The 23,496-nt window shown below is 40.6% G+C and overlaps 2 protein-coding genes across 2 annotated transcripts; both read left to right on the top strand.

Annotated features, from left to right (window-relative positions):
* Nucleotides 1-4,737: 4,737 nt before the first annotated feature.
* Nucleotides 4,738-10,318, top strand: dusp22b (dual specificity phosphatase 22b). Its single transcript, XM_050033228.1, has 7 exons — nucleotides 4,738-4,936; nucleotides 5,335-5,368; nucleotides 5,460-5,542; nucleotides 6,280-6,329; nucleotides 7,282-7,356; nucleotides 9,525-9,696; nucleotides 9,862-10,318. The coding sequence occupies exons 1-7, from the start codon at nucleotides 4,916-4,918 to the stop codon at nucleotides 9,997-9,999; spliced, it is 573 nt and encodes a 190-aa protein (XP_049889185.1). The 5' UTR covers nucleotides 4,738-4,915; the 3' UTR covers nucleotides 10,000-10,318.
* A 695-nt stretch (nucleotides 10,319-11,013) lies between these two features.
* On the top strand, nucleotides 11,014-21,880 carry irf4a (interferon regulatory factor 4a). Its single transcript, XM_050033223.1, has 9 exons — nucleotides 11,014-11,084; nucleotides 11,804-12,009; nucleotides 12,275-12,461; nucleotides 13,216-13,298; nucleotides 13,433-13,607; nucleotides 14,925-14,996; nucleotides 15,376-15,774; nucleotides 17,581-17,693; nucleotides 19,442-21,880. The coding sequence occupies exons 1-9, from the start codon at nucleotides 11,075-11,077 to the stop codon at nucleotides 19,589-19,591; spliced, it is 1,395 nt and encodes a 464-aa protein (XP_049889180.1). The 5' UTR covers nucleotides 11,014-11,074; the 3' UTR covers nucleotides 19,592-21,880.
* Nucleotides 21,881-23,496: the final 1,616 nt, after the last annotated feature.

Here is a 23,496-nt window from a genome sequence, read left to right as displayed (position 1 = left end):
GTTTTCCTGATATTTTTAGTAAGTTTTCATATGGTTATTATAACTATTATTTTCTTTTTAACCAATGATACATACAGTACAGATAGCTTTTTTGGTTGTTTGTTTTCTTTTCCCTGACACGTGGCCATTGTTCTAGCTCTAGCAGGAAGTGATTTCACTTAACCTTAACCTTTATTTAACCAGGAAGTCCCATTGAGATTAAAAATCGCTTTTACAAGAGAGACCTGGCTGAGGTAGCAGCCAGTCAAAACACATTTAAAATGCAGCAAATACAACATATAATATAAAAATCCACAACTATTCAAACATAGCGTCCAGTTTCTTTATGATCCCCTTAAATTCATCAAGGGATATAAATGTTTCTACTTTTAGATCTATTTGAAGATTGATCTAGAGAATGCAGTTCTCCCCAGATCTGTTAAAACCCTGGGTACTTTAAAAAGCAACCACTTGGAGGAGCGTAGCTGGTAACTAGCAGAGCTGACACTCAGAAGGGTGCAGAGGTAGGCCGGAAGTTTGTCCCATATTGCCTTATAGATAAAAATATACCAGTGCTGTAGTCTGTGAGTGGTCAATGATGTCCAGCTCACCAAATCATAAAGAATGCAGTGATGAGTAAGTGACTTTGCATTTGTATGCACATACAGTATTTCACCGCAATCAGCCACAGACAGAAAAGTAGCTTCCACAAGTTTTTTTTTTAGCACTGAAAGTAAAACAAGACTTATTTCCAAAATAAAAGATAAAGTTTGTATTCAGGTCTCCACAGTACGGAAGCCCATATCCTCTGAAATTTAATTTAAGTTTATATCTTGAATAATAATCTGAACTTCAAAAATAACATTCATTTAGTATTCTTCACAGAAATCTATGTAATTCTGAGATGTTAGCCCACTGTTTATTTATTGAAGTTTTCTTACACCCCTTGCAATCAAGAAAACCTCACACCCCCATGAAGCTTTGGCGACCCCTAGTGGGAGGGTCAGGACCCTTCAGGTTGGCCACCAGTAATCTAAGATTTTACAGAATGGAAAACACTGAGGAAGCAAACTAATATTTTTCACGTCATTATCGATTAAAGCAGCACAGCTGGAATCATGCTTAGCCTAATTTAAAAAAACAAACAAGTTCATTGATAAAACCAAGCGTTTATGTGAAACTAGAGCGGGAAACCACCTGAATTGTAGCCTCTGACAGCGTGGGCGGTGTATGACATGTAGGCCTACATTTTGGGCAGCCTATCTGTGAACACCCACACTATAATTCCTCCTTTTGCACACATAAGCCACAACAAAGTAGTATCATATTTACCTGTCGTGTATTGTCTTGGTTTCTGGTTAACATTTTTTTTCCTTTTTGTATTTTTTGCGTTTATTGCTGGTAATCCACAGGGTAACTGTAAAACTTTCCAGCTGTTACAGTTTGAGTATGTCTTAGCAGTGTGAAAGACTTTTAAACAGACAAATAGGTGAATAAAACTACTTTCATCCACGATTAAATTTGTTTGACGGATGGTGGTTAGGAGTCAGCAATGATTGTTCACAAATATTTTAGCACATTAGGGGTCTTTCAGCCACAAATGAAATCTCCATGCAGTCAATATCAACACAAGTTATTTTAGGTATCCAGCTATAAGACAAAGGCTGTTTTATACTAATTGAGGTCAGAATAACAGGAGTATTGTCATGGAGACACAGAGTATCACCATGGAGTGGACTGATAACCAGCTCACTCTATGTTCTTCAGGAACAAGAAGCCATTTTACCACGTGAAACACTCCTCCTATTCACCTCTAGTGGTCACACACTGCGCTACATAGAACAATAACAGATAACCAGGAAGTTTAACCTACTGGCGCCTGCGGTGTAAATGTGCAGCCAATATGGGGCAATGGGTAGCAGTACTTCCTGTTGATGTGTTTAATATGATGATAATCAGAACAGAAGTGTCAGGTTGTCGTTGTACTGTCACTGAAGCTTCCCGTGCTGTCAGTTGGCATTTCAATGCCTGACCCAGTCATCTTACTGGTTTTCTGTTCTGCTCTTGACTGGAAGAGATGTTGGCGATGGACGAATAGAACCATCCCAGAGTTGATGGCGTGCTGCAGTAGGCCGCAGGACCACAGGTCTTGGATTAGCTCAGGGGAGGTTGATGATCCAGTGTGTTTATTTTCCCAGGAGAGGGTCATGTTACAGCAGTGCTCTCCTGTATAGCTACCCTGTCTTGTCTTGTTTTGAAAGACTGCTCAGGGGAGAGTTGTGTCCAGATTGCCACTTTCACTGATGGCCCCATTGTCTATATTCTTTCCCTGAGGTTTGAGAAGCTTCTCAGTGGAGCTAGCCGTCCTGACGTATCTCTCTGGAAATCGGTTCTGACAAATGGCTCCTCTGGTGTTTGGAATGTCCTCGTAGGTGAGGTTGGCGTCTGGAAAATGATTTCCAATGGCGTCAAGTCACACATGGTGCTCTGATGGTGGAAAGGGTGGCCATCTGTGACTAATCCTCACCATCCTGTGTTAAATGGGCGGTTCTTGGTGCTTACGCATCCTTTCCTTGTTCCTTGTTCCTTCCATGTACCAGCACATGATTTCGGAGCAAAGAAGAAAAGTTACTTTCAAATATGGTTTGGGGCTTAAAAGTCCAGTATGTAGGTTTTAGTGGTATCTAGCAGTGAGGTTGCAGAATCGAAACTTCTCCCATGTGCTTCGTGTGTAGGAGAACTATGGGGGCTGATGCAAAAACGCGTAATGCAAAAACACAAATGGCCCTGTGTAGAGCCAGTGTTCGGTTTATCTGATCTGTTCTACTGTAGAAGAACAAGACGGACTCTGAGGGAGAGGACCTGCTCTGTAAATAGATTTGAACGTCTCATTCTGAGGTAATGAAAACACACTATTAGTTTCAGGTGTTTAAACACTAATAAAAACATAAACCATTTCTGCCAGTATATGCCCCTAGATCCTACACACTGGACCTTTAAATAAATCGCTTCATTTGACTGAAGGAGGAATTGCACAACTTCATGAAAAGCCTGCAGTCTCTTCCCCTCTGGCCGATTTCATAATTCACCAACCGTGTGCATGAAAGTGATTTACCATTCAACAATGACTCATTAGCATGGGCGGATTATGAGACAATGGGCCCCCAGACACAGACATGTGAGAAGCACTATCACTTCTCCTACAGAGGAGTGGAAACACACAGACACAACAGATGCTGTGGTGATTTAGCTTTTTGTTGTAGTCATTTAGTGTCTTTTCTGGTCGTCTTGTGTCTCCCTGTAGTCGTTTAGTGTCTCTTGTTGGTTGTTTTGCACCTTTTTGTAGTTATTGTGTCTCTTTTTAGTTGAATTGTGTGTCTTTGAGGTCGTTTTGCGCTTTTTTGGGGGTAATTTAATGTCTTTTTGAGGCTTTGTGTGTCCTTGTAGTCATTAAGTGTGTCTTGTTGGTTGTTTTCCCCCTGTCTGTTGTCTCTGTGGTCTTTTTTGTCAATTCCTGGTCGGTGCATGTTAATTTGAGTGACATTTTCAAGGTGAAGGCCAGGGAGCCGTGACACTCTAGACCTGTCCCCAGTTGGCCCTTTCAGTAATCCATCCACAGTCAGCAGCAGTGACGTAAGGTAGTTAAGATGGACCACAGTGCATGCTATTATGACGGGCCCTAGTGCGTCCTAGGCGTATATTTATTTTACTAATAGTGTGTCTGTCTGGTGCTTTTATCTTTTATCCACTTACAGATGTGCCCAGATTTTGCACCTTAACTAGCTGCTGTAAATCGTATTGTCTTTGAAAATTATTTTGATTCTCAATCTGCATATTTAATGTTCAAGGAAGTAGGGATCGACCAGTATGTTTTTTTCAGAGCCGATGATGATACGATTATGAAACAGAGATACCGATAGCCGATATTTACAACCGATATATGTCTGCTGTAAAAATCATAGTTGACACAGAATTAAAAAAATAAACACTGACAAAGCCCTACAGTCAAATGCAATTAAGCATGTATTTATACTGAGAACCTTTCCAGTGAAACAGTACAGGAAGCTGCCATTAAAAGGAGATTAATAAAAAAATAAATACACAATAATCATGAATACAGAATTTAAAAAATAAAATGTAAAACAATAAAATAAAATAAAAGGAGGCTAAAAAGGTAGGTCTTGAGTTTGCTTTTAAGAGCCTGGAGTGGTACGTGCAGGCAGTGAGAAGCACGCCAGGGGCAAAACAGCGCAGCTAAGGAAAACAAAAGTGTATATCGGCATATCGGTGGAAAAAAATCACCATTAAAAATTCATAATATCTGTCGACCCCTTACAAGGGAGTGGTGTCCATGACCTTTAAATGTGTTATTGGTATATTTATTGAAAACATGCCCAACTTTAGCATGGTGAAGTTAATATATAACCATGGAGATATGTAATTTCTTCACAATCTCAAACGTTTTTAAGTGAAAACTCCCTTTTTTTCATAATAAGTTTATATTCCATCTCACTTCATGGCAGTCTATAAGATTCCTATAGGATAACATCACCACAGGGGGTTTGGCTAATTTAGCTCTGGTATGAGGACAGCCTGTTGTATTTTTACAGTGTATTTAAAGGATTAAGTACGAGCTGTCATCGCTCCTGGGGCGGGCTATTAATATTCTCATCATAACTCATAACTAAAAATCCAGCGTTGGGTTAGACCGCACCTGTGTGCTCCTTGAACGCCGCTCTCCTTATATCAGCGAACTACAACTCCCAGCATTCACCGCGGGGAGCTTGGGAAGCAGAGCTCGGCTCGCTCAAACGCGGAGCTGCTGCAGTTTGCACCCCTACAGCGGCTTTGGGAAGGCGTCAAGCCGCTGGATAAGCGTTTTTTGAACAACGAGGGAACCCAGCGTGGCGTTTCTTTTCACAGCGGTCATTTCAACATGGGGAATGGCATCAATAAGGTAGGGTTTCATCTGTTGCACGCGACTAGCGTTGAGTTCACGCACACATACATACCAGTGGTCCTCTGGGTGTTGGAGTGCAATTAATCTTCTTCAGCAGAGTATTTGAGGTGGTTATTTAAAAAGTTGTGCCTGCTCATTAGTTGGACGTGTCTTTAATGAATTTAGTATAACCGCATTAACTTAAGTGGTCAAACTATGAATCCTTAGGTTATTTTTCTTGTCACATGACCTCAAGTTTAGATTTTAGCCTATCCTTTCTAATTATCACTTCATATTTCAGGGTGTCACTTGAGTCAGCTGTTTGCAGCTCCCTCAGCTGCCGCACCATCTCACTGTATCAATGATGCTGTGACCATGTCTGCATCACGTGTCCATATATATCTCTGTCCTTATAGGTCCTGCCTGACCTGTACTTGGGGAATTTCAAAGGTGTGTGTACTTAAAAAAAATAATTTTGGTTTGCTTCTTGCATATGACAGCGCATACTCATTTTGTTTGTGGTGTTATTTGTTCACGTCAGATGCAAGAGACCGAGAGCAGTTAGCCAGGAACAACATCACACACATCCTGTCCATTCATGACAGCGCAGCTCCCATCCTCCAGGTAAGAAACTCAACATCTTTGCCCCCAGCGTGCATCTTAAATTTCTCATTAATCTTTCAAGCAGAGTGATCAAGCAAATGAGGCTGAGCAGATCTGACAGGCTGAGACCTGTGTGTGTGTGTGTGTGTGTGTGTGTGTGTGTGTGTGTGTGTGTGTGTGAGCACAGTGCATATGATTTTCAAGCACTCACAGCACAGTCCATTAACCGGTCTGTCAGGTTGGTCGGGAAGAGGTGCCATGCTGCTTCCTTGAGCAAACAGCTGTCAGTCCCGAGTGAGTGAGTGAGTAAACAGCAAACAGGAGAGTTTCATACTCATGTGATAGCTGGAGTTTCATGCAAAATGCAAGTCAACAACAGTTGGTTCGGTCGGTCAGTGTGCTGAGTTGTGTGCCTGTGTGGGCTTTCGAGTAGGCGGCTGTTCTCGCTTCAGCCAGTGGGGACTGTTCAGTGTCACTTCATTATTATTTTTTCGAGGTGATTGAGGTATATGTAAAGTCTCTCTGATAGCTGCAAGTCATTTTAAAAAAGGGGGCATGCACAAGTGTGACTAAATTGCCTTTATTCTTCCACGTTCAATAGGACAGCATGTGTTCACAATCTGCAACACGCACACTGAGACCTTGAGAGTGTTGATGTGCATCGGCTTTCCTCACCTGCTGGTTTATTGATTTGTGTTAAATGCATCAGAGCAAGCGACTGCATGCTGACAGGTAACTGGTAATGCTTTGTCCCTCAGGAGATGACCTATCTCTGCATTCCAGCAGCTGACCTGCCCACACAAAACCTGTGAGTACCAAAATGTGCAGCACAGCAACACGGCACAGAACAATGAACGGCTGAGGCAGAGAGAGAGAGAGTGTGTACCACATCCATTTGAGGCTGCACTGTGTGGGCGTCTGAGGTTCATTTTCTTCGAGCTAACGTGTAAATGATATGCTCTCACAAGCTCAACATTAAACTGTGAACTTATTCTCCGACTGGCTCACAGTAACGCGGCTGGGTGCAGCTCTCTGACATGAAGACATGACATGCACAAACACATGCTTTTGTTTTTATGTGACGTGGGAAACTGGGGACGCAAAATCAAGAAAATCAAGAGTGGTGCATGCATCACTAAGACACACACACACACACACACACACACACACACACACACACACACACACAAATAAATCCACTATGGCCAAATTCACATATCAGGCAGTCTTTGAGCAGGAAGGAAGTCTCATTTCTGCAGCTTTAGCGCTATGGTTGGTGCTGTGCCTCTATTTATACACAACCCCTCACCCTTCACACACTTGCACACACGTATATATGTATATATATATCTACACACACACATACTGTATAAATGCACACTAATGTCCTTGTCACCCTGACTGCCCCTGGTTACCCCATACCTGTTAGGTTCACTGTGCGAGGTGTTCGCAACCTGTTATGCGAAACATGACACCAGCTCTCTCAAACCTGACATGAACACCCCCCCCCATCCTGATTCATCCAGGATAAGAAATAAAAAGGTTTGACAAGTCAGGTGCAAAAACATACACACAGCATGCACAAAAAAACCTCACGAGCACACAACTAAACCACCACTAGATGCATGCAGGAGCTCTAAAGAGTCAGGGAGGACAAAAAAAACAAACCCAGCACCACAGAGCTGTTACAGCAGTTTTTGCAGTGTTCTCATTACGGTTTAATGTGGCCTGTTATAACAAACATCTTTTATGCTCCACAGGACTCAGCACTTCAAACAAAGTATAATGTTCATGCATGAGTCTCGCCTGAAAGGGGAAGGCTGCCTCGTTCACTGGTGAGAGCAAGACTGCTTGTTGTGTCTTTACTTCAAAGCTAGAATCAAGGTTCCCGCACACAAATTAGAGATGCTGCTCAAGTAGCCGAGCTAGATAGATTTCCTCCATCTATCTTATAATGCAGTCATAGACGTGTTGATTGTATGTGTTCAGTTCATCTAAAGCTGGGGAAGAAAAAAGAGATCAACCAAGTGCACAAGTGCACTCATGCGTTACTGCTGCACAGAGGGGATTCAATGATAAGCAAATGCCTATTCTTGAACTTCCCAAAACAGAGTACAGTAACACGTTTGACCACATTGCTGACCATGTGTTCACAGGGGAAAGTTATATCTGGTTAGACAGAGGGTCTTCTCAGAAATACAGGGGAACAACAGGCTATTTATAAGACCTGCATTGCCACAAGTTTTTCTACTATGCTTAGTGAGCAAAGAGTGTTGATTTCATTCACACGTGTAGTTTGTAAGGTGTGTATTTAATCAGTCTACACAGTTCTTGTATTTCATTCTCTGTCTTTCTGTCACTGTGTAGTCTGGATGGAGTGTCACCTACTGATACTATTACTGCGAACCTTTAGGCTGGTTTATGTCATCTTCAGTTAGAAGGTTTTAACCTCTTATTCTCATACAGTGTTTTTTCACATGCACATTAGTATCTTGGTTTTGAATTTGTTTTTATACATTGAGGAAATGCTTAAGTGTCACAGTATCCTGGATTTTGACATAGAATATTGAGGTTTCTCAAAGCCCAGGATAAGAGCGTCAGTGGCACCCCCAAGTGGGGCTGGGTGGCCGCCTCCGTACCAGCGATAGCCGTGGCCAGAGGCATTATGATTTCCGTTGAATGCAATATCTCAGGAACACCTTGAGGGATTTTTTTTCCCCCAAATTTGGCACTTGGACTCAAGGATGACATGATTAGAATTTGGTGGTCAAAGGTCAAGGTCACTGTGACCTCACAAAACATGTTTTTTTTTTTGGCAAACTACAGGAATTCATACACTAATTCTAAAAAAAAAAAAAAAAAATTGCATAGAAATCCAACAGGTCAAAGGTCAGCTTCACTGTGACATCATAACGCTCTGCAAAAACACTTTACTGGCAATTATTCCATGTCATAACTCAGGAACAGAAGGGAGACATTTGGGAAGATACTGAATTGGTGACTCTAATCTTGGGTGCCCACCTTGAAACTGTGATCGTAAAGATCTTCTGTGCTGTCGGGGGGAAGATGTGTGTGAAGCATCCATGTTTTTACAGACATGGATGTAAACTGTAACTGCAACTTAACAGGTGCATGGATGCGTAAAACCGCGAGGCCATAATTCTGGTTTAAGCTAGTGCAAAGGTAGTGGTATCTTGGGCAACCTAAGGCCGTCCACGTTGTTGGTAGAGGGGCTAAATAATGCTCCATAGTTAGGCCAGAATTTGGCAAAGGAACAACTGGCATGACCATTTTCGAAGTGGTCCCTTGAACTCTCACCTCAAGATAAAAGAATGAAAATGGGTTCTATGGGTACCCACGAGTCTGCCTAAACTTTAGGAGGCTTCTCCCTTACAATGTTTTGTTTCTTACAATTAATTTAGTCATTCAAATTAAAGCTGCATTTTTGTCTTTTTAAGGAAAAGCACCACCAGCCTGTTTAAAGAACAATGAATCGCCTGACATTTATAGATGCAAAACACATTAAAACAGGATGTGTGTGAAACTGAAAATGTTAGCTGTGCCGATATTAATCTTTGCACATCAGATTATTAGTAATATGAAGTGTAAAATAAGAAACCAAAGTTTTTCTTTGCATTTTGACTAAGTTTTCAACAAGCCTATCGCTTCAACAGCATAATCTAATTCCTGAAATTCAGTTATGGATTTTGGTTTTGGTGTGTCACCCTAAAATTTTCTGTGGCCCCATCTGGGCCCCCCCTATTGAAAAATTCTGTGTGTGCCACTGAAGTGCTTATTTGCATTTGTGAAACCAGGATATACGTTACTTGTGCAAAACACGATCATAAGCAGGATGCTAATGTGCATGTTGACACACTCTTTGATAACTATACTTATCCTTTCAAATGGAAAGCACTTTTCGCCTAGTGTTGAAAAATAATACCAATCATGTAACAGTTTATTTCATGCATCATACTGTCTGTCCACTCCTTTCGTCTTACAGTTTGGCAGGTGTGTCCCGCAGTGTCACCCTGGTAGTGGCTTATATCATGACGGTGACAGGACTGGGCTGGCAGGAGGCACTGGCTGCAGTGAGGGTGGTTCGGCCCTGTGCTGGACCTAACCTGGGCTTTCAGCGCCAGCTCCAGGAGTTTGAGGCTACTCAAGCTGAGCAGGTCAGTATTGTGAAGTGAGGGAGGGTGCGATGGAGGACAAGAGAGTGTGGGATATATCAGTGCATTACTGAATAGATGTACAGAGATAGAATGCTAGATGTACTATTACCATTTTGCATTTTGTAAAGTCGTCGTCAAAAGACAAGTTGTTTTTCTCCCCTGTAGTTCAGAGAATGGCTACAGAAGGAATATAAGGACAACCCCTTCAACGATGAGGCCGAGCTCCGTGATTTGCTCACCAGGACGTCTAAAGTCAATGGCGCGGAGGTGGAAAAACAGACTACCCCACCTGAAGCTATCTGATCGGATCTTTGATGAGATATTTTGCAGCTCAGCTTGGAGGATCACACCACCACTGTGCTACAGTACTCTGGACCTTATCTGAAAGTCTATTGTGCTTTGGAGCAGACTACTGTCAGGATGTTTATCGCTGCTGGAGCGATCCTCCAAAAATCATGGACATGAATATTGAAAGAGACAATCAACATGTACAGGACATTTTCATTTTTAGTTTGAGCTGATGTTTCTGGTGCTGTTGTATTTTCTAATTTATGAATGTTGTGGGGGTTTTTTTGTACTGTGTCACGACGATTTCAAATTGTGAAATAAAAGGAGACAAGTCGAGCGTTTTGTGAGGCTGTCAGTCGGTGGGCTGTCGTATTTGAAGGTGATAAGAACACACTCTGCTGTGTTTACATCTCCGTTTCCTGGTTGTCTTCCTGTTTGTCTAATGTGCAAGGGAGGTCATGCATGGTGACATCAAAAACACCAAGATCACATTGTTTTATCACTCTGTCTGCTCATTTGTCTTTAGAAACTATAAAGCACTGAAAAAACATTAATTTCAGAATGACGAGATAAAACAGTAGTCTTTTTTAATCTTAAAATAGCTGGGCGTGCTCTTGGTTAGCCACTGGAGGGCAGTAATACTAAAGTAGCATTATATGTTGGATTCAGCCATGTGTCTTCTGATATTAGTTGCTCATGCTTCAATTCAGTCTTTCCCCTGTAATACAATTTAGACTACAGAAATTTGTAGTCAACAGCTGTCACTGGAAATTAGTTTGCACTCACAGGCTTCAAGAGAAAACCAAAAATATGTGTGGGAAATATTTTTTGGGGGGGGGAGGTTGGTAATGTGCACAGGTAAGTGTTCCATTCCATCCTGGTGTCTGCTCAGGGTGTCACTAGAGGGATTCCCCACCGAAAGCCCTGCGTGGGTGCCGAGTTTCACAGAAATGAGCGCCTGATTGCTGCGCATCTCCTCTTGAACTTCTCAGAGCCCGACAGGCTCCTCCCTGTAGCAAATCAAGATGTGCTAACATTTAAGAAAAGGACAACAAGGGCTTCAAAACAGATTTCAGCGGGGAGAGCTCACATGATCAACGGTAAGCAGCAGCAGCAGCAGCTCCTTTTAAATGAATGACTTATGTTTTTAACATTGTAAGTTAATTAGTAACAGTATCAGTTAACAGCAGCAGTTTGAGGCAGGGGAAGATGCCTGATCTCAATCACTCATCTGTACAGTATCAAGTTTGGCAGGTGAAATGTAAAGATAACAGGCTTGTCTTTCAACTTAGACTTTCTGGCAATTAAAGTAATCTTAAATATTACTAAAGTTGAATTAATGACCTACTTAATTGGTGACATTAACAAACATGTGATATCTTATTAGCATGCATTCCACATTGCATTGTAGTTGTGTCAAAACTCTTAAAATTAAGATATAGCTGTGCGTGTTACTCAAGTGAGTCACATTAGTTTTCTCTGCCAGAGATGAAAACTGTGCTAAACCTGATAAAATCAATGACACACTTGAGCGTTTACTATCTTACCCTTCCTTTATAAGTCAGCAACTTGAAATCAGCATGGCCAAAAGTGTCAAAACCATGCTCAGATGACTACAGTGCGCATTAAGTTGCTCCTGATATTACAAAGGAGAAGCATGGAGCAATTTTACCTAGCAACTGTAACAATGATAACTTGACCATAATATCTTATTCTTGTCAGACTCAGGTTAATTTAAAAAAATAAATAAATCTTACAGCCAAAAAAATAAAATGTATCTGCTTCAACTAAGTGTGACTTCTGTTACCTTCTGTTTTAGTTACAGAGATGAACATGGATGAGGACAGTGGCCTGGCAGTCGGCTGCGGCAACGGCAAACTGAGACAGTGGCTGATTGATCAGATTGACAGCCAGAGGTATCCTGGACTGGTTTGGGAAAATGAGGAAAAAAGCATCTTCAGGATTCCTTGGAAACATGCAGGGAAACAAGACTATAACAGAGAGGAGGATGCTGCGCTCTTCAAGGTCAGACTGCCCCGCTTAACTTTTCACACTGCACCTGAAGCCTCTCACATTTTAAACCCTCCATTGCATATGAATAACTCCCAAAAATGTAATAATGTAACTCTAAGAAGGTGATTTAGGTTTTGTTAAACTTGTATTAGTGTCTTCAAATGGTTTTCTAGCTAAAAATGAACAGATGCGTTCATGGATTAATTAATCAGAGCCCTAACTTTTAAATTTCTTGGTGCAAAAACAGAAGTGTAAATCTATTCAATGATTGTTTCAGGCCTGGGCATTGTTTAAAGGAAAATATAAGGAAGGGGTCGACAAGCCAGATCCCCCCACATGGAAAACCAGACTACGCTGTGCTCTCAATAAAAGCAATGACTTTGATGAGTTAGTGGAAAGAAGCCAACTGGACATCTCAGACCCCTATAAAGTCTACAGAATAATTCCAGAGGGAGCCAAAAGAGGTAAGTGTGTTTGACTATCATCCATTAAGAATGCAGTGCACTTTGTGAGAATTACATTCAGCCACCCATGTACGTGGTGACAGATGAAACAAGGTGAGTGAAATAGTTTATGGTTCACATTTGAGCAGTGAAATCTAAAGCCATGCTGTTGCAATAGTTCACTCGCATATACACCACACTGCTGCGTCTCACAAAGCATCTCACATTGTTTACAGACTATTGGCAAATTTTCACATACATATGCACCACTGCAGTTGTTTCTGATGAGGCAGGAAGCACAAAGGAAGCCAAAGCATGTACCAAAAAGGCCGTAGTGCTTTTTTTAGAGGGCTTCGGTTACTAAGCGCAGGGTGCACATAACACAGCCAGGCGACCTCCAGCCTTGCATAACTAAGTCTCTGCCATCATTCGACTGTTTTTGTCACACCAGAGCAGTTTTTGCTATCTGAGTGAACAAATTGAAATCAACAGGATTCAGATTGGCACTTGCCTCGGTGAAAATAGCAGGAGCTCACAAGTGCACAAAACATATTTGCAGTTTGAAGCTGCTAAAATGGATCAGGTTAGAAAGGTTCACGGAACTTTGTGTCTCACATGCTCTCAGTTTATTGCAAATCTGCACAATGAAATTCTGTTATGAGCCTGGTTTATTTTCAAAGATGTAAAATCATTTTGCATTGCAATGTCTTCATAGCAAAGCATGGCTAATATTGCGCACAAATTATCTGACAAGTCTGGTTTTGTACATTTACAGGGATGAAGATGAGTGTGGAGGAGACACCATCACATGTAAATGCCCTCGGCTATGTTCCTCCATATACGTCTCTGCACAACCAGGTCAGCAGATGTTGCAGCTGCTGCATGCTTTAGCCTGGTCCAAGCAAATAAATGAACGTGCATTATTACTGGTTGCAGATGTGCCGGTTTACTGACATCTTATCTTACTGACCATCCCTATGGTTCTTCCTCAGGTATCTGGCTATATGGTTTCTCAGGAGAGAAGGGACTGGAGGGATTACTCACCCCCAGAGCAACAACCTCTGCCACCTCCACATCACCACGGGCCACATGCAGAGCTGCAGTACGGTCAGTGCCACTACCCACCGCCGTTCAGCCGAGCCTGGCCGGGGTCACATACAGAAAATGGTAAGAGATAGAGAGTATAGATAGATTTCATGTATGCAAGTGTGACTGTGATGCTCAGCAGATACAAAGCATGATGCAATTTTTTATCTTAAATTTAATCTAGGTTAGAATAATAGCATTTTTCACACATATACGAGCCAAATAATGGCATCAATTTTCAGCCACAGGCACCTATAGCAGTGACATCCTGTTATTCTTCTTATCAAACGAGAAGTCTGAGATGGAATGAAGTTGTAGCCTCACTCATGAAAATGTAAAGAGAGTTTGTAATCACGCTTGTTTCATTGTTTAATGCTCTGATCCATCCATGAACGGAGGCTTTGGCAGGTCATAACGTAGTGTCAGCGACTTGTAGATTGCCAAGTTTAAAGGTTATCACAACCTTTCATATAAAGGTTACAATAGAATTCAAGTTTGATCTTTAAGGTGGAAAGAAAACGTCACAACCAAAAGTTTAAAGACTGTTTAGTCGCTCACATTTTTATGTAGAAACAAGAAACAAAGGTTAGGTTTGGGTCATGTGTAAACCCCATAAAAGCCTGTGGTTGTAAACAAGTAAGGCACCAAACAGTTGAAGGAGCTTTACTGTCACTTCACTAAAGCGTTAGGTCTATTCATAGAAGCAATATCAAGGTTGAAATTACTATAGAAAGCATTAATCAATGAATTATACACTGAATTTTAATGTAAACTAACTGCAACTGCTAATTACTGTGTCCATATATATTAATTTGATCTTCTGATGTGCAAATAATAAAGCTAGCTAAACGTAGCTGTAAAGTCATTTTGCATGGTACAATGCAAATGATTAAACAAAGAACACTGCAGTACATGTACACTATTTAAAGGAAATAAACACATATTTGCCAGCTATTTTGGTCAGGACAGCATGCAAGAACAACATGCATTTGAGTTCGGTGATGTTGCTTGTGATGCCCAAGAACCTGAGGCAAATTCTGGGACACAAATGATGTCGTTATGATAAGACAAACATGTGCAGTCCCCATGATGCTGATACAAGCGCAGGCCGAAGAGCAAGCAGGAGCGAAGTGACTGAGAAACAGGCGGCGGTTGGTTTAGCAGCTATGCACTACTGATCAGTGGTACGTGCAGCAAAGTGCCTAATTTGTTTATGTGGATGGGCTGGTTGTTTTTTTGTATAACTTGTGTGAAGATGTGTGAAGCATGACTTCTGTGCCTGCTCAATCCAAGCTTTCAATACATTTATTTAATGGGATTTTTCATATATTCACATATTGGCATCCAGTATGTCTAATCTAATCATGACCAAACATTTTGTTAATTTATTCTGTGCAGGTTTTCAGCTCTCCTTCCACACCTACCTTTCAGAATCCCAACCACCTGTGTATACAATGGACAATAATGCAGGTAACAACACACACAGGTAAAGAATAATCCTGGGCTCGTCTAAGGACAGATGCACACAGGCCTTTGCTGTCATGCTTGTTTACTATTTTAAAAAAAATTTTGCATTCGCAGATAAGAAATAACAAACACTTTGTTCAACACCTACTTACTTCCCTATTCTGAGCTCAGAGCAGCAGACCGGGATATTGTATTGAGAGGGTTTTTTTTAATCTATCACATGATAGATTAAAAAGAGAGAGGGTTAGAAAGATACTTGGAATGATAAGGTTACTGAGAAGTTTTATATATGCTTAACATTTCAAGGCCTCCATCTAATCAGGCTGTGAGGCTGAGTTTCCTACAAGGATATATCTGCTTAATGCTTGAATCTTTCTTCTAGATTTCAGCCTGCATGTGTCCCTATACTACAGAGAGTCTTTGGTGAAGGAGGTTATCACCACCAGCCCAGATGGTTGTCGGATCACCGCTCCTTCCTCCTCCTCTCCATCCTCTTCCTCCTCTTCTTCCCCATGCCCAGACGACAAGCTTCACAGCGGGGCAGAAATGATCTATTTTCCCTTCCCGTACCCAGAGTCTCAGAGGCAGGGCGCTGAGATGCTTCCTAACATACTTGAGAAAGGGGTGCTTCTGTGGATGACGCCCGATGGGTTGTACGCTAAGCGCCTCTGCCAGGGACGAGTGTACTGGGAAGGACCTCTGGCTCCATATATGGACAAACCCAACAAGCTGGAGAAGGAGCAGCCGTGCAAACTGTTCGACACCCAGCAATTCCTTATTGGTAAGCACTAATATCTTGTGAAGTGTCACACATGCAGTTTGGACACGAGGCAGGAAGACGTTAGGTTTTTGTTAGGACTGCACAGTTAATCGGAATAGTATCGAAATTGTAAGTTGGCCAAGTGCAATATTCAAATTGGAAGCACTGACATTTTTTTGATAAGGTAAAATGTGTCACAGCACACCATTAGAGATGAAACACTGTGGTGCTGCAAAGATGCCCTCGTCTTTTATTATTATCATATTCCAGACAGAAGGGAACATGCTTGTTTGGTTCAGACCCCCGGAAAAATCACCTTATCGTCTTTTTTATATATTGTTTTCAGTTCAAATTAAATGCAAAAATGACCATTCTCACTAAAATCGCGACGCATACCCCAGTCAAAATTATTGCAATATCATTTTTTGCATATCAGACAGCCCTAGTTTTTGTTCAGATTGTATCACAGAGACTTTTACCTTCTCAAAATCACCTCTAGGGGCACAGCGTGACACCCTCTATCCTTAGAAAAGTAGCAATATCATAAAATTAAAGTCCTGAATTTACTGAATTAATGTAAAGTATTTGCCAACAATTATAACCTCTTAAAGCAGTGGTTCCCAACTGGTGGGTCGCGGTCCAAAGTGGGTCATATTGCCACTCTGAATGGACCAAAAGTGACTTGCAAACATGTCAAACAAGTTTGTAAAAAGTACAGCGAATTTCCAGCACACAGCTGCATTTTTAAAGCGTCGTTTCCTGCTGTAGAGTGAGTGAGTAAAGGATAGCTGCTTGACAGAGACAGCAAACTAGCTTGGCAACAAACGCAAGTGTGACGCTGAATGTATTTAACCGTGTAGACCTTGAACTAATGACTGAGCAGAAATCTGGAACCCGTGGCTGGAGCAGTTGGGAACCACTGTCTTAATGTAAAGTGTTACCATGTGAGCCGCAATTTAAAGCACTTTATATACAGTTTGATCGACAGCGAAACATCATATTTTGTAGGATAATAATATGTTTTGTATGAAAAATTTGAACCTGTACAGTAATTAATGTACTTAGTTATTTTCCAGCTAAGGTTACAGGAGTCAGCTTAATGGTAATTAAATGGTTTTAGCCCAAAGTTGAAAGTGTCGGTATATTATATTCGAAAACACTGAAAGTGTTTACAGTATTTTGTCCAGTAGTGTTTGCACAAGGCATTGGGAGTCCCACACATTTTACAGGAGGTATTCAATATTCAGAATATTTTGTGGAAGATGTTTTCAGAACTCATTTTTGTCACAGATTGTAGGTCAAACGACATGACAGTAGTGGTGGCCATGGTGTTGTGGCCCTTTGGCCTTAACTGCTCATTAAACTCTTCAAGTGATAAGAATAACTATGCAATAATGACTATGCTGCTTCAGCTATTTACAGTCTGACAACGGTTGTGGTCATGTTGATAATGGCTGTGATGATAACGATTACGACAAAGGCGAGTCCGCAGGTGTTTCAGCTGGGCAAGTCCCTCACAGTGTTGAAGCAGCACTCAAAAGCCAGTCACATTCTCTGCAGGGGGCCAAAGTGTGTGGAGTCCCCACCCACCTCCTGTGGTCCATCACACTGTATGACAAGATGGTGTTTTCTGTACCATTTCACACTGAAATTTCCATCATCCACATCAATGGTTTCCAGAAAAGTCACAACGATTAGGGAAAGTGTCGTGTGAGCAATTTGGGGTTTTGATTGTTTCTTGAATCAATATTTTAAGCGTGACATGCTGATAAGTTTGTTGTGGGTAGTACGCCTCTTCATTTCTTGTCGTTGCTTTTCTTTTCTCAGAGCTTCAGGATTTTGCCCATAATGGCCGACATTTACCGAGATACCAGGTGGTGCTATGTTTTGGAGACGAGTACCCGGACCCACAGCGCCCGAGGAAGATGATCACAGCACAGGTATCCATTCACTAATTATTACAGTCTCAATGGGTGAAAGAATGTTGTAATTTATCACTCTAACCACCATAAAATCTAATTTTTTTTAGTAATTAGACCTAAATACTACCCTACAAATGCAAAAGGCACCAGCCTATATATTTGGCACTTATCATAAAACAGAGCTAAGTCAAACCACATTAACTGCAGCTAAAGCAAGTGTGCTATTTCATGTTAGCTGCTGAGATAGTTATGGCTAGTTTTAACTAAAACTAAAGCTTAATTTACTCATTAATGTTCCCTGGCTACTATCTGTAATTGAAAATATAGATTTTATGTAAAATAATGATTATTATGGCACCCCAAAGTCCCAGAAGGTGATTTTTTTAAACCTTTTGCCACACCAGATACTTGTAACTATCTTATAGGAACAAGTTATTATCTTTTCTTATCACAAGATGATAAAAAATATTGTACATTAAGAAGATAAAAGACAAAAAAAGTAGTCTGATTAGCTTATCTAGTTGAATTCATGCAATTCAGGGAGGTTGACATGGTCCTTAAATAATATCTTAAATACACATTTACAAAATAAAAGGCCTTAAAGGGTGTTAAATTGTCTGCAGCTCACATTGGATGGGTCTCAGGTGTTTTTTTAAGTCATACCACCAGGATCATTTCTAGTGCTGGCACTACAGGAATCATTATTTTCACAGAAGGGAAACACTGGTCATTGCGGTAACAGACTTTGACTCAACGTCTTATGTGCATAATGCTTCTATTTTTACCCCCTTTACACACTTTGATCATGCAGTGAGTCTGCATCATTAAAATAAGGCATTGCTAGCCAGCCTGCTTGTAAGCTTATTTTTTCTGTGCAGTAAGAACAGAGTATCATCACTGTCATTTCACCTTACTGCTTACGTTGTATCGACATCAGTGTGTTAAATTGGAAAGAGGATACTTTCTCTTTTGGTGTGTATTTCCATCGCAAGTTTTGTCTTAAATTTAATTTAAAGTAGTATTAAAAAGGTCTTAAATTGAGCTTTTTTATACTTGTAGACACCCTGCATTTAACTACCATCAAATGTATTAAAATGTAAATTAATGTATTATATTGAATTAAATAAACATATTAATAGTCGTTGAGTCTGACAGGTAAATGCCTAGCAAAGCAGAAATAAATGCAATTCAAATTTATGGACTATAGATAATAAAAAATATAGTAAATAAATAAATTAAATGCATACTTTACGTATTATTTAAAAAAATGAAAGTGAAAGTGAAAATCGATTTAGTAGTATCGCAATATTTTTGTATGGCAATATTGTATCGTCACACAGTGCTAAGTATTGATTTTTTTTAATAGAAATTATTAAGTACAAATTCAACTTTAGGTCGCCCACTAGAATAATATAATCAATTGTAGATGCTGACAAAGTTTTCCTTTTGGACATAATTTACAGTTTTAAAAAAAGTAATAAATTGCGATATATCACAATATATTTTATCACAATACTCAGCATATCGCAGCATATTTAAAATCGCAATAATGTTGTATTGTGATTGAAGTATTGTGATAATATTGGTGATAATATTGGCTATTCTATTGTAATTCTTTTTTGGCGGGGAAAATAAACCTGAAAACACATTAAGTTTCATTTCTTCTAAGTTTACTGATTCTTTAGACACTGCTCTCTTCCTTTGTATGGATAACATAATGCAGCAGTAACAGACGCATTTCATACACAGACCTAATTTCATTTTAGGTGGAGCCAGCGTTTGCCAGAAAACTGGTGTACTATTACCAGCAGAACAATGGCCACTACCTGCGGGCTTTTGATCACATCCAGGAACAGAACACATCTCCAACAATCGACTATCCTTCCCAGAGACCTGTGCAGCATATTCAGGAGTGACAAGCATACACACACACACACGCACACACACGAGTGCAAGGGCATGAAAGCGAATGCAAACTGCTGACCGTTTCTCATGCCTTGTGACTGCTGTGTACTGTAAATGGTAGAAGCTGTCATGGTGCCGAGGGGTAGAGATGGGGAAGACCCTGTCGTTTTCACTTGCACACCTATGCGCTGTCGTCTTTGTGTCTGTGACTGCGGAGTAATGTTTTTTTTTTCTCTCTCTCTCTTGCACTCTCTACAAGTATTATTGTGACAGTGTGAAGGATGCGGTTTGAGGGTGGGGGGATGAGGGGAGCAGAGGGCGACTGAGACAGGAAGTACTAGCACAGGTGCACAGGAAGAATGGCCCCTAAGACAAACACTTGTATGTCAAAGGGACAAAACAGAGCATGAATGAATACTTATTGCATTTTCACAGGTAGCTGTTGACAATGTGATTGTGGCACTCACACCGTGAAGTGGCACAGTCACACGCACTCTGCCTTCTCAGCTCAGCTGACATAGCGTCTCGTGTGATTCAAAACCTTTATTGATACAGTACTTGATGCAACAAAATTCCAGTAGATGAGCAAGTGAACAGTCAGCAACATCAGTGCTTGGTCCATTGTAGACCTCAATTCTGGGTTTCAATCCAAAAAAAAGAAAGAAAACTACTACTACAACTGGAGTTTGAGAGAAAGTGATATTATCAGTGGTCTGGTGGTGTAGTAGAGGAAGCTGTTATCATAAATTGTTTATCTCTTGGCAGCTGCACATGTTGCAGGACGCATTTACGAAAATCTATTTCTACTGAATCTGGTCAGCTTTTAAAAATATCTGATTCCTTTAAACTGCGTCAAGCTAAACAAAACACCTACAAGGGTCACGAGATATAAATAGTATAAATAGTCACCAGATGATTACAGAGATAGTAAATATATATTAAAATTAAGATTTGCTGCGTAAAGCATTTGTTTTCTCTGGTCATTTTATTTTCTTGCTTTGTCTTTTAAAACATCAAATAGTTTTACGTCTTCATGTCTCTGAAACAATCTGATTTGAAAACTGAACTTAATTGACTGATCTGCTAACAACTTATAGACGTGAAACCTCACAAGAACACATGGCTTCATGTCATAGGTGTAGATTTTGTGGGGGGATGCAGGGGACATGTCCCCTTCGATGTCTAGAACATGCATTTGCCTCCCTCAAATAAAAACATGAAAGTAGCATGGGACTTTTATTGTGATGAAAGACATTTCCCTCATAAATTAATGCAGAAAATCAACAAAGTGGTGAATAGAAATTCACTAGAATGCAAGCAAATTAAGTTTGACACTCAAAATTTCCTCCATTTTTTATGTACCACTCCCAGTGTTTAAACCAAACCTATGCAAGTGCTTTGTATTTAATTCTCACATGCAAAAACCATTTGGGGACTGCTGGCTTGCATCATGTTATCAGACAGCTACATAAGCCTGAAGTTCAGTGTCACTTACAAAGAGTAGGCAGCCTTGACCTGACTGGACTGACAGAGGCTGAGTGGAAAAATCACACTCATCCCGTAACTTGCAAGAAAACCGTACCTGTTCCTCTTGACCTGAAACTTTAGGCCTCACAAATGGGAAGAAAAACTACCTTTGTGGTCTGGGTGTAAGTTCAGCCAGGGAGGAGCTCCCTGGTTCCCATGCCAGAGATACCCTGAGTTCCCTTCTGTTGAGGTTTACACACTGGATGTAACGTGCACGCAAAAACTACCCCAACAAGATCCCAACGACCTAGTTAGGAATCTATCAGAAGACGTGAATATCTAATAGTGAAAGTGTTGCAGTTCCCTGTGCTGCTGAAGTCCTTAAGGCTGATGCTGCAGCAGAATGGATAAAGGTTTTGTTATGTTTTTCGTCTGTGGTCCAGAGTTTCGATCTCTGCATTTACTTCCTTCACACTTAAACCACATCACTTTCACAATGGCTTCAAATGTCTGACCAAAATCACAGGAGGGAATGTTTTTCTTTGTGTGTGTGTGTGTGCGTGTGTGTGTGTGTGTAAGTGTGTGTGGGTGTCTGAATCAATTTTCCCCCTCCAACATCTCAGTCTGATTCTGCACTGAGTGAAATTTTGTTTCACATTACTTCACTATCAGACATTTGACTCATTCAAAACCAAATCCTAACAGTGAAAATGTTACCAGCAGCACGTACAGTGTGCTGTTGTGGTAAACACTGTGTGTGTGTGTGTGTGTGTGTGTGTATGTGGGTGTGTGTGTGTGTGTGTGTGTGTGTGTGTGTGTGTGTGTGTGTGTGTAGTAAAGACGGGTAGGCGGGTACATGTGTGTGTCACAGTATTACTGTTATCAGGAATTGACATTTATGGACTCAGGATAAAACATGTGACTCCCCCACCTACAACACCAGTGACTCAAACACAGACACGCACACCAATTTCACGTCACACTTTACAGTTACAGTAAAACATTCAGAGAGAGCTTCACAGGAAATCACAAAACAAGTGCATACCACAGAAAATTGTTCCGCATTTTGTACAAAAGATCTGAATAATGACAAGGGATACAGATTATCAGAGGATTGATTAATATAAAACTGCCATATGATCTATTTTGAAATAAACACGTTGATCTTCTACTACTCACGTCTGCTGTGCTGTTTCGTCTTTGGGCTCTTTTTATTTTCAAACAAAGGGAAGCAGAATGAGAGAGTCACATTTTGGTAAGAAAAAGACACACACACACACAAAAAAAGAAAAGCACATTCACACATTTGCCATGGTGTTTCCCCCTCTGCAGGAAGCCACATCATTTGTAGTCAGGCTTCAGTTTTTCCGCCCGCATGAGCCGTTACTCCAAGTGACATCGCCTTCGCCCTTCAGTCGAAGCTTTGGAGCGGACAGTTTCATTAACTGATGCCCCGAACATCCCCAAAAAAGACTTTACAGAGAAATGAAACTACCACCAGCGTATCAAATGCAACACTTTCTCTATAAAAGAAAGTTCCATCTTGACTCAGTGACTTAGTGATACTGTATACAGTATCAGTCTTTATGCTTCATTTTCCACCTCAAAAACAAGGCAATAAAATGTGTCACAAAAACATCTAACATCATATTTGTTGTATAAATATCTCTGTCTTAATCTGTTATTATTACTGCCCTTCACACACTATATACTCATACTATGAGGGTTTCACTGCAATCACAGTGGCTTTAACACCACTCACACTTAATGTAGAGGTTGTTTATGCTTTTGCACCGAGATTATCTGATATTTATTTTATAAAAATTCAGATTTTGAGCCACACATTCAGAAAGCATTGCTGATTTGTTCATCTATTAATGAGGTCATAATACATCCAGGCTCTGCGGCAGGACCGAAATGAGGGAGTATGACAGTAAAGCTCAGCAATGTTTTGCTGACATCTGCTGGTTAGTGTAGCTGCAGCCTGCAACTTAGAATCTGATGTGTGACAAGATGATCCTCTTCTTATCTTCTTAAGTTAGGAAAGAAGAACAAAATCATATAACTGCTTCATAAAACACTATTGATGATTTTACCTATTTGAGCCTCGAAAAAAAAATTAAATCTCTGATGAGGAATCGTGATTTGACTTTGTATTGCTTTCAAGGATCACAAGCCAAAACTGTTGGGAACCACTGGGATAGCATGCAAAGAGCTCTATGCTTAGTCCTCCCTACAGCTGAAGTTGAGGCTGTTTCACCCCTAAATCAAACATATATGTTTTCCTCTTGCCTTATATTTATCAATCTAAATTGTTTCAGTGTAAGTTGTCAAGTGTTGGAGATATCAGCTGTAGATACAGAGGAAGAGGACGAAGCATGCATCTTCTTATTGACAAGAGGCTCATCCTCATGACAGCACAAGATTTAAACATTAATGGCGTCCTCCT

This window comes from Epinephelus moara, chromosome 21, assembly GCF_006386435.1.
Source record: "Epinephelus moara isolate mb chromosome 21, YSFRI_EMoa_1.0, whole genome shotgun sequence".
Lineage (NCBI taxonomy): Eukaryota > Metazoa > Chordata > Actinopteri > Perciformes > Serranidae > Epinephelus > Epinephelus moara.
Note: the sequence above shows the minus strand (reverse complement) of the source record. Positions and strands in the feature narration are given on the sequence as shown.

Bases quoted from the DNA above. Each gene is read 5' to 3' on its own strand.
- dusp22b (XM_050033228.1), top strand. From the start codon at position 4,916: ATGGGGAATGGCATCAATAAG. The intron at 4,937-5,334 runs GTAGGGTTTCAT...CTGTCCTTATAG, and splicing joins TGGGGAATGGCATCAATAAG to GTCCTGCCTGACCTGTACTT. The intron at 5,369-5,459 runs GTGTGTGTACTT...TGTTCACGTCAG, and splicing joins GTACTTGGGGAATTTCAAAG to ATGCAAGAGACCGAGAGCAG.
- irf4a (XM_050033223.1), top strand. The intron at 12,010-12,274 runs GTCAGACTGCCC...TGATTGTTTCAG, and splicing joins AGGATGCTGCGCTCTTCAAG to GCCTGGGCATTGTTTAAAGG. The intron at 12,462-13,215 runs GTAAGTGTGTTT...GTACATTTACAG, and splicing joins TCCAGAGGGAGCCAAAAGAG to GGATGAAGATGAGTGTGGAG.